Source organism: Eptatretus burgeri, chromosome 21, assembly GCF_056783735.1.
Source record: "Eptatretus burgeri isolate ZD-2024b chromosome 21, Ebu_testis_v1, whole genome shotgun sequence".
NCBI classification, from domain to species: Eukaryota; Metazoa; Chordata; class Myxini; order Myxiniformes; family Myxinidae; genus Eptatretus; species Eptatretus burgeri.
This window is the reverse complement of record NC_140981.1, coordinates 1,521,570-1,532,080: the sequence shown is the minus strand read 5'-3', so window position 1 is coordinate 1,532,080 and position 10,511 is coordinate 1,521,570. Positions and strand designations below refer to the sequence as shown.

Below are 10,511 nucleotides of genomic sequence, written 5' to 3'. Positions count from 1 at the left end.
TGAGATTAAGCGATTTATCACAATATATATACTTAAATAAAACGGCTGTGTATTCTAAAGATACAGAAGTGTTGATATTATCTCCAGGTCATACAGAATTCACAGTTCGAATTAAAATAAATTTTTATAAAGAAGGGCGTATCGTTTGTATGAGAATAGAACAATGGGGGTATGATATGAATGATTTAGGGTATAATTGGTCATTTAAAATTAACCTCGAAGACCTGGAACAATTAAATCAGTCTCGTAAGGAAGAATATTATCCACTTGGTATCGAGAATGAGTTTTGTGGAGCCACGATTAGTAAACAACAAATAAAAGAATTTAATAAGGGTAAATATAATAATGGTTTTGCCCTTGTTTATCTCATGAAAACAGAAAAAACAGGATTATATATAATAAGTAAGGAAATACAAAATGATTTAACTATGGGAAGATGGGGAGGTGTTTCGTGCCATAATATTATTCTAACATATATTTCTAATACATAAATGACAGCAAGAAGGCTTCAAGAAAATTATCATTTCTGTGTTCAAGCATACCTTCAAGAAAAGGGTATTCGGTATTTTAATAAATATGTTCTACAACATAAGAATGAGGTATTTTCAATAAAAGATTGGCATTATGCTGATGTTGATAAACCGACAACTTTAGATTTAATTAGAATGTTAAATAATGAAAAAATTATAAGGTTAAGAAAAGGTAAGGCTCTTTTAGAAATTCAAAAGAAATTTTATTGGTATCCTGTTGTAAAAAAAATTATTTTGGATACAGGAATAACAAGAAATCCTGATGAATATATGTATAATATTCTATGGGGTGTAAACGATTCAAGTATAGTAAGGGATGAGGAAGGAGTTGAAGAAGAGAGGGAAGAGGAGGAAAAGGAGAAGGAGGAGAGAGAGAAGGAGGAAAGAGAGAATAGAGAGAGGGAGGAAAGAGAGAAGAGAGAGAGGGAGAAGAAAGAGAAGGAGGAAAAGGAGAAGAGAGAGAGGGAGGAAAGAGAGAAGAGAGAGAGGGAGGAAAGAGAGAAGAGAGAGAGGGAGAAGAAAGAGAAGGAGGAAAAGGAGAAGAGAGAGAGGGAGGAAAGAGAGAGAATGAATAAATATCAAAATATGGAAACCAGTGAGATTCAAAAAACATTGGTGGTATTACAGAAAATAACTCAACCCACCGAGGAGGAAAACAAAGAATTGACAAGTCTATTTGCAATACTTTCGACAAGACTATTAGCATCGACAAGATATGGATTTTAATTCAAGTTTTTTCTTAAATAAATGGAGGAGAGAGTGAAGGCATTTCTAAGGATTCTTTATGTTTTAAAAATTAAGATTCAAATGTGCATGTTGGAAACTAAAAAGGTTTTTGCACTCTGCAGAAATTTTTCTCATAAATAAATGAGTTATTGTCTCAAATGTAAAAAGAAAACTAATACTAAAAATATTTCATATATTAAAAGTAAAAATAACAGGGTTATACAAAAAGGTATATGTTCGGTGTGTGGTTCAAAAAAAAAATCAATTTATCTCCAAACACAAACTCGGAGGAGATATACAAAAGTTTTTATCAGGAAGTAAATTTACAACTACTGGAATACCAGGGGAATTACATCTTCCAGGTTATTCTTTCTGTGGTCCAGGCACAAACTTAGATAAAAGATTAGATGAGGCAGACAATCCTAAATCCTGGAGTAAACCAATCAATAGAGTTGATGAAGTGTGCATGAGACACGATATTGATTATGGGAATACCACAACGTTGGAAGAAAAGCATGAAGCCGATAGAGAAATGTTGTATAATTTGTCTCTGATACAAAATCCAACCTTGAGAGAAAAAGTTGATAGGTTCATCGTGAAGAAGATGATTAGTGCTAAATTGAAACTTGGACTTGGAAATTCAAAAAACTTATAGGCTCTAATGATGCCATTAAGACTGAAGAGCAATTAGCTGATGAATTACATAAACCAATATTCACAAAGTTTCAGAGAAGGAAAGTTTATTCCAAGGAAGTTGATTATATCTGGTCTGCTGATTTGATTGAACTCAATAATGATAAGGGGTACAAGTATGCTTTAACCGTTATTGATTTGAGGAGTAGATATGCGTGGGTTGTCCCTTTAAAAAACAAAACAGGTAATACTCTTATGTTAGCTTTTCAACAGATATTTAATAAAAGTAAGAGAAAACCTAAGAAATTGTGGACTGATGAGGGTAGAGAGTTTTATAACAAGACATTTATGAATTTTCTAAAAAATAACAGTATTACATTATACAGTACCTTTAATGAAGGGAAGGCAGTTGTTGTTGAACGTTTTAATCGTACCTTAAAAGAGAGACTATATAAAAAATTCACACAACTCGGTTCACAACAATGGTCATCTTTTATTCAGGATATTGTGGATAAGTATAATGACACGATTCACACGTCAACGAATATGAAGCCATCAGAAACATTTACAAAATTAAAATATGAAAAAGAGATGAATGTCAGAAAACCTAAGTTCAAAGTTGGTGATATCGTAAGAATATATAGGTGGAAATCTCATTTTGAAAAGGGTTTTACTGAACGATGGACGAAAGAACTTTTTAAATTGTTGATGTAATAGATACAGTTCCTTGGACTTATAAAATATATGATTTGGAAGGGGAAGAGATTTTAGGTTCATTTTATTCACAGGAATTACAAAAGACAAAACTAAGCAGATAATACACCTTTGTGGACACTAGAGGGACAAGTCCGAGGTGTATTACAGTATATAATGTGTGTCAAGGGGGACGTTCTTAGATCTGTGAACCCCAAACACAGAATCCTCAACTGAATAGTCAAGGCTTAACTTTTGTTTGTGTGTGTGTGTGCAATGGGAGCAATAGGTTGGCGCTTCACTCCCTCCTACTATACACCGTTGTGGACACTCGAGGGCCAAGTCCGAGGTGTATAACAGTATATAATGTGTGTCAAGGGGGACGTTCTTAGATCTGTGAACCCCAAACACAGAATCCTCAACTGAATAGTCAAGGCTTAACTTTTGTTTGTTGATGTGTATGTGTGTGTGTCCCAACCCTCACATTCAAAATCTCAACCCCAACCCTCACATTCAAAATCTCAACCCCAACTCAATCCTCGCCCAACACAATGTCTTTTTCAAAATGAGATTTCCACCTATATATATATATTTTTACGTTTTTTTTTCTTCTTCCAATTCTGTCTTTTAAGGCTTTCAGGTTTGATGACGTAGAAAGAGGGAGTAAGCCTGCACTTTCTTCCCAGAACGAACAATGTATATTTTTTGTTTTTTCTCTTCTTCCAATTCTGTCTTTTAAGGCTTTCAGGTTTGATGACGTAGAAAGAGGGAGTAAGCCTGCACTTTCTTCCCAGAACTTTCTTGATCTTGCTCCCATCAAGCACCATCCGACAAAGAACTACATCGATAGGTTTAGATCCCAAAGAGTGATAGCAACTCCAAAAGTCTCCAAAATATAAATAAATAAAATAATAATAATAATAAATAAATAAATAAATAAATAAAAGCCCCCAAAAAAGTTTCAAGTGTCCAACATAAACCCAACTTTCCAAGTCTTCAAGGTATAACCACATTCCCGTTGAGTTTCCAAGATATGTATCACATTGTGAGTTATCAATCCAGAACCCACATTTCAAGTATTCAAAGTAAAACCAACTTACAAAGTCTCTTAAGGATAACTCATTTACTGATTTTTTCAAAATTTGTGAGTCTCCAAGGTAGGACCCATATTTAGAACCATCTTGGCAGAACCCTTTTCCTGAGTCTCCAAGGTAGTTATTTAAACCATCAAGGCAGAACTCATTTACTGATTTTTTCAAAATTTGTGAGTCTCCAAGGTAGGCCCCATATTTAGAACCATCTTGGCAGAACCCTTTTCCTGAGTCTCCAAGGTAGTTATTAAAACCATCAAGGCAGAACTCATTTACTGATTTTTTCAAAATTTGTGAGTCTCCAAGGTAGGACCCATATTTAGAACCATCTTGGCAGAACCCTTTTCCTGAGTCTCCAAGGTAGTTATTTAAACCATCAAGGCAGAACTCATTTACTGATTTTTTCAAAATTTGTGAGTCTCCAAGGTAAAACTTGTATTCTGGCTCATCAAGGTATAACTTGTTCAGTGGGTATTGTCTTGATAACTCACAATGAGTACTATTGCTGTAAAACTCTTTTTCAGGATTTTGCTGGTCTCCAAGGTATAACTCTTTGGTTGGGTCATCAAGGACGAACTCGTTCTGTGGGTCTTGGTCGCTCATAAGGTCTTCAACCAAGCCAACAATTTCGCTCCAAGTTGTAGCAAAAGCAGTATTTTCATTTCGTATTTCAGACACAATTTCCTGTGAGAGAAAATAATAATGTATTAATTAAGTTATTTAATTATTAAATGAGTATGCTTCAATCAAAGTTTGAAAATAGGAAAATAAAAAATCTTACCTCAATAGATAAGAGGTTTGAATCCAGTTCATCAACTTGAAGGTTTAGTTCCATAGAAGACAGAGAGTTCCAAGGAACACCAAAGTCATCCCACTCAAGGTCTTCAACCAAGCCAACAATTTCCCCCCAAGTTGTAGCAAAAGCAGTATTTTCAGATACAATTTCCTGTGAGAGAAAATAATAATGCATTAATTAAGTTATTTAATTATTAAATGAGTATGCTTCAATCAAAGTTTGAAAATAGGAAAATAAAAAATCTTACCTCAATAGATAAGAGGTTTGAATCCAGTTCATCAACTTGAAGGTTTAGTTCCATAGAAGACAGAGAGTTTGAGACAAGCACACAGAACACCATTGCCAGCAAGAACAAATGTTTAAAATGGAGCCTGGGTTTGAAGCTTTTATAGAGAAAGACTGGTGGGTGTGGTTTCCTTTGGAAATTCCCTGGGCAAGCCTAGGCAAGCCTTCATTGGGAAATTTTTCAAAACCATAACATCCTGTAATTTTCTAGTGATTTCTTTGTGAGTCAGAGATGAACTGGAAATGATGTAAGAGTGGGCGGGGCTTAGCAAAAGTGGGCGGGGCTTAAAGAAAAGTGGGCGGGGCTTAACAAAAAATAACCTGTGGCTCAGGAGGTGGTCAAACAAGAGCATTAAGAGAAGTTTATCATTTCGTAATGGCACAAATGGGGTATCTTAAAAAATATAAAGATTCAAATGTTTTGTTTGTCAATATTTTAGATGGGGATTATTGTGCAAAGAAAATTAAACTATTGAAGGAATTTGAGAATGAACAAATCTTTATAGGTTCAATGAGTGAGCTGTTCAACCCCCAGGTGTTCAATTCAATGAGGTTCAACCTCCAGGTTAAAAGGGGAGACAAATAAATATACCTTGGGATAAAAAGGGGGGTTTATTTTTAGGGAAAAAAAATATAAATCGCTGAAAATCCCCCATTCATTTACATGGGGAAAAGTGAGCCAGAATCAGTATTCTTACCCTACTTATATACATTTTCAGTGCTTTGTATATTTATATTTATATATATAGTTATATGTATATATATATATATATATATATATATATATTTGTTTGTTTGTTTTTGCATTACTGTATCATTCAATGGTGAAGAATCACTAAAAAGATATCCCACGTGTTGCACGCGATTTTGATGAAGAAGAAGAAGCCGTATTCCGTTTCTTTTATTTTTTTCCCCCACAAAAGATTTGGGCTCCACGAAGTCAAAAGTGTGAAACCACGTGAATGTGTTAAATTAATATGTGTATAAACGATACAGTTCGATGGAATTTGAAATCGATACCGTTTTACAGGAAGTGAATGATTGCATGAAGAAGAAGAAGAACCTGATGGAGAAGAAAAAGAAGAAGAAGAGTGCGTCCCTGCCATTTTGTACTCGGTATGGTTTGTGTGGTTTTGTGTTTAACGATATCGACATTTTAATGCATTTTTGATTGAGGAGACGATTAACAACATGTTTTCCTTTTGGTTTGACAGGTTTGCCATTTACATGTGTGTAAATATGGCGTTTTATTTATTAAATTCAAGTTTAATTAGGCCTTCATAAGGTTTCATCAGGCTCTCACGTCCGGACAAACATTTATTTATTTATTTATATATAATCTGTGACTTGTGGATATTTTATTTGTCTTGTGTGTTGTTTTATTAGTGAAGGTTTCGGAATGATCAGTCAAACCGACCACGTGGTACATTTCCCGCCAAATTCTCTACTCGAACCCAATCCTGATCCTGACACTGACAAACTGGACTCAAACCGACATTTGGCTCATATAAACTTCCTCACTTTGATGAGCAACGTTATTTTTACTTCTCCGAATTATTTTTTTCCCCATAACGGTTCGTGTAAGTGTAATTAATTTGGATTTCAGTTCGAATAAGTTCCCCCTGGTTCTCAGGTCACCCTTCGTGTTGCCGTGGAAAGCGTGGCGGTCGAAATCATTGGGATCTCGTGTCACGAGGCTGGGAGTGGAGGCTCACTGCTCACCTCCACGCTTCGCCTCCAGCACCCAAGGGAAATGGACATCATGTGTTTCACCCTCGTCTGTCTGTCTGTCTGTCTGTCTGTGTGAGCACGAGATCTCCAAAAGTTGTGGACGGATTCAGACGAAACTTGGTGGGCAGGTTGGGTGTGCGGCAAGGAAGAATTGATTCGATTTTGGTGGAGATCCGGATCCGGATGCGAGAATTATTTAATTTTTAAAAGTGAATCTTCACCAGAGAGAGAGAGAGAGAGAGAGAGAGAGAGAGAGAGAGAGAGAGAGAGAGAGAGAGAGAGAGCCACAAACGATACATACAGCGGCACGACATTTGAAAAACATGTAATGGGCCCGATACGTTCTCATGGATCAGGTGTTGCGTGGCGGAGGTGTGCGCTCTACCACCAAGTGCCCCTCCAGTTTGATCGTGCAATTAGGAACACGGGGCGAGAATACAAATGCAAGCAAACAGCAATCATGAGCAATGAGCACCCCTTAACACTAACCTCGATGCACCCACGCATCAAACGAACAAACGGAATCCTTAATTATCTATCTTAAGGCCTCAGTCACTCTACAGGAGATATAGACAGTGGAGAGTGACAGACAGGACAGAAAACACCCCTGCTGTGTGGGCGTGGCGTGAAGAGTGGGCGTGGCTTGCTGTGTGGGCGTGGCGGAGACAGCAACAGCAAAGGGAAGGCCGTTCAGATTTAACCCATGCACGTGATGACTCGCACGCAGCTCGCGCACAGAAAGGTCACGTGACCTTCAATGGGAAACTCTTTGTGACCATGATAACTTGTGAACCGCTGGAGGGATTTCAACCAAACTTGGTACAAGTATCGACTGCAATCCAACGATGAACGGATTCGATTAAGGGGTCCAACAGGTCCAAAGGTCGTGTCCCCTTTTCAAAATCATTTTCCAGACCATGTATCGAGTTAAAAGCTTCTCTCTCTCTCTCTCTCTCTCTCTCTCTCTCTCTCTCTCTCTCTCTCTCTCTCTCTCTCTCTCTCTCTCTCTCTCTCTCTCTCTCTCTCTCTCTCTCTCTCTCTCTCTCTCTCTCTCTCTCTCTCTCTCTCTCTCTCTCTCTCTCTCTCTCTCTCTCTCTCTCTCTGTCTCTCTCTCTCTCTCTCTCTCTCTCTCTCTCTCTCTCTCTCTCTCTCTCTCTCTCGTGACCTTCAATTTTTCCCCCGGCATTTAATGCGGGAGAAACATATCGATCAACGTATTTATATCAAATTTATTTCCTGATTAATAAATAGAATAAACATCGTGTGAGATTCGGAAGAAGGGGTGCAGGACCCGTGGGACTTCTTGTGGCTTTTACTCTTCATCTGCTGTGAACTGACCCGCGCGTTCACATCCACAAAGTACGTACGATGTAATCTCGCACAGTTCCTCTTCTTCGTTCTCCTCCTTCCTCCTCTCTGTTGCACACCTTGTTTGCCATGAGGACGAATCTTTCATTCTCTGTTGGAAATGTTTCGCCCTCCTTGCAGGTTTGTTGTTTGCAGCGAAAATGGCTTTCTACCGAGGGTTTCTCCTTCTTCATTTCTTCGCGTCTCTAAGCCTCTTCGCGTACGCACTGAGTACCTTGGAAGCTCCACTGGACCGTGAGTATCATTTCCAATTTCCTGCTCAATCGAGCATCGTCTGCTGCTTATTCAGCCACTGCCCTTCGGGCTGTTTCGTTAAATGGGATGCGGGGAACACGCTTGCAAATATGTCGAGGCTCATGGAAGAGCTCGAACACTGAACGGATCAAGACGTAACAGAACAAAAGGAACAGGAGAAGGATTGGGGGTGTGGGGGGTGGAAGCACCAACAGCAGGGTTGAGGGATAAAATACAGGCAGACTTGGACAAAACAATGGGTGTGGGGATGAATGAGGAAGGGAGGATGCATGGGGTGGACAAGATGGATACAGAAGGAAACTCAGAAAGGACAAGCAGGAAGTTTGGAAGGAGGTGGGTTTGGGGCTGGGGGAGGGGGAGGGGGGTTAACGGGTGTAGAAAAGGGCATGGTTTTGGATTTTGGAAGATCTGAGATGGTGGTGAACAGCTGTCTTGAAGACCTGGAGGGAAGAAAGAGATTGAAGAGGAGGTGGACGTTGATTCCACAGGTGGGAAGAAAGAGGAACGGAAGAGCGGAGATGAGCAGTGATCCTGTATTGAGGTCGTTTCACCAGAAGGGGGTTGAGGGCGGACCGTGTGAGCCTTGCAGACACCTGGAGGGGGACAAAGCACGGAAAGAGCAGAGGACGCAAGACCAGATGGACTCAGCTTCAGCGCAGGAGATTCCAATAATCTTAAAGTCCTTCGTTTTCCATGGCATCAGGATCAAGTTGTGGATGATGAAGGCCTTGAAGGTGGACGAAGTTCAGGTGTGCCAAGGAAGGACTTTGTACAACTGAGGATGCCCAGTCGTCAACCGTCTGTGGAGGCCAATTTTGAAATGTGCTTTGCCCAAGAAAGGTCATGGCTGATCGTGAGACCCAGGGGTTTGAATGAGTGAACTTCATCAAGAGGATGGTAAAGAAACCAGACAGGAGGGTTTGCCGGACGATCAATATCTTGTACTTCGTGATCGAAGATATCTAATACTTTATTTACAATCCTAACTTTGATTTCAGATTGTTTCACGTCATCACATCCTTAATTTATCCAGAAAATGAATCCAAAGCAGGTAGTAGTCGTAGTAGTTTCCAGCTGACGTACTTCTTCTCCCACAGTGTCTCTTCGTGCTCCGCACCAAGTGACGGTGAAAGTGTTGAACAGCACTCTGGCTGAGGTCACGTGGAAACCGGTATTTGTGTCATCATTGCAGAGCCATTTGATTGGTTACAAGGTCAGTGCACTGATAATTATATAATAATTACCTCTGCCACTGAAGGTGGGACTGAGGTCATGTTTTCACCGCTGTACGTTTGTCCGTTTGTTTGTCTGTGAGCAGGACATCTCACAAGGTTGTGGACAGATTCGGACGAAACTTGGCCCGTTCAGTTAAGCCTGGCGGAGGTACGTGCCCTCCCAGGTACCGCTCTCATTACTTCCTGCATTGGGAGTGGCAGGACAGCCTGGAGGTGTGTGCACTCACCTCTGAACTATCGAGCCTGGGTTTGAATCCTGACCCCGCTATTAGCTATCATCCCGCTGTTTCACAGACAGGATCATTCACGAATGAGTGTGTCGTCCCTCGGATCGACGATAGACCGGGCTTCCCGTCTGTCGACATCAGTTGGTGGACGTTAAAGATCCCACAGGTGTCCTTCGCGAAGAGTAGGTGAGCACCACGGCCAAATTCCAAATTCCTCCTTCAAGGTGCACCGCATCAATGGCACTGCCTCGCCCCTTCGAAAACCGATGCAAGCCCTTAGCCACGTGTTACGTACAAACGACGACGACGACGACTTCCTGCATTGACACATGAGTCTCGGTGGTTGAAGAAGCGATAAAATCTCAAGAGAGACCCTAGTGTGGGTGATGGATCTAATGCCACCTGATACTAAGGCTGTCTTTCCTGTTTGCTGCAAACCAAGCTGTTACTTCAGTTGTCCTACTTCAGTTGTCCTACTCCAGTTGTCCCACTCCAGTTGTCCTACTTCAGTTGTCCCACTCCAGTTGTCCTACTTCAGTTGTCCTACTCCAGTTGTCCTACTTCAGTTGTCCTACTTCAGTGCAAGTTCTTCAAGGGTGTGTGTGTTTATTATTTCTCTTTATAACATCTTGCAAAAGTTGTTAATTTACTTTTTCACATGTTTTTTTTTCTCCCTCTTTGGCAACCTCAGGTGTTGTATTGGTTCCGTGTTGTTGAAGGTAAATCATCACTGAATCACGTTTCCATTCCTGGGCTGAGCTCGAAAGTATTTCTGCCAAACCTGCGACCGAACAACTTCTACAGCGTGACGGTGCAGACCTACAATGGCAGATATGAGGGACCTCCAAGCACCACGCATCACTTCGACACGACGACCGCTGGTGTGTGATCCGAGCATCGAAATACATGAACACCTCCCCCACACTGCAGGCACTTCGAGC

General features: G+C 40.2%; 1 protein-coding gene and 1 long non-coding RNA gene across 5 annotated transcripts in view; one reads left to right on the top strand and one right to left on the bottom strand.

Annotated features, from left to right (window-relative positions):
• Positions 1-3,989: 3,989 nt before the first annotated feature.
• LOC147008139 (uncharacterized) lies at positions 3,990-5,452 on the bottom strand. Its single transcript, XR_015053604.1, has 3 exons — positions 4,717-5,452; positions 4,455-4,619; positions 3,990-4,357 (listed from the first exon to the last, which is right to left on the bottom strand). It is a non-coding gene; the product is annotated as an uncharacterized LOC147008139 (long non-coding RNA).
• Positions 5,453-5,787: 335 nt separating this feature from the next.
• The window catches only part of LOC147008138 (nidogen-2-like), a 56,789-nt gene continuing 52,065 nt past the window's right edge, over positions 5,788-10,511 (top strand). For 3 of the 4 annotated variants that reach the window (XR_015053577.1, XR_015053578.1, XM_085865346.1), the window contains exons 1-4: positions 5,788-5,870; positions 7,974-8,087; positions 9,206-9,321; positions 10,262-10,451. Coding sequence is in view for 1 of the 4 variants with exons in the window: in XM_085865346.1 (XP_085721472.1) it covers positions 7,994-8,087; positions 9,206-9,321; positions 10,262-10,451 (400 nt within the window). In the remaining 3 variants the exon portion in view is untranslated. Of the gene's footprint in view, positions 5,871-7,973; positions 8,088-9,205; positions 9,322-10,261; positions 10,452-10,511 lie in introns of those variants that run through there. The other variant, XM_085865347.1, reaches the window with a different exon arrangement.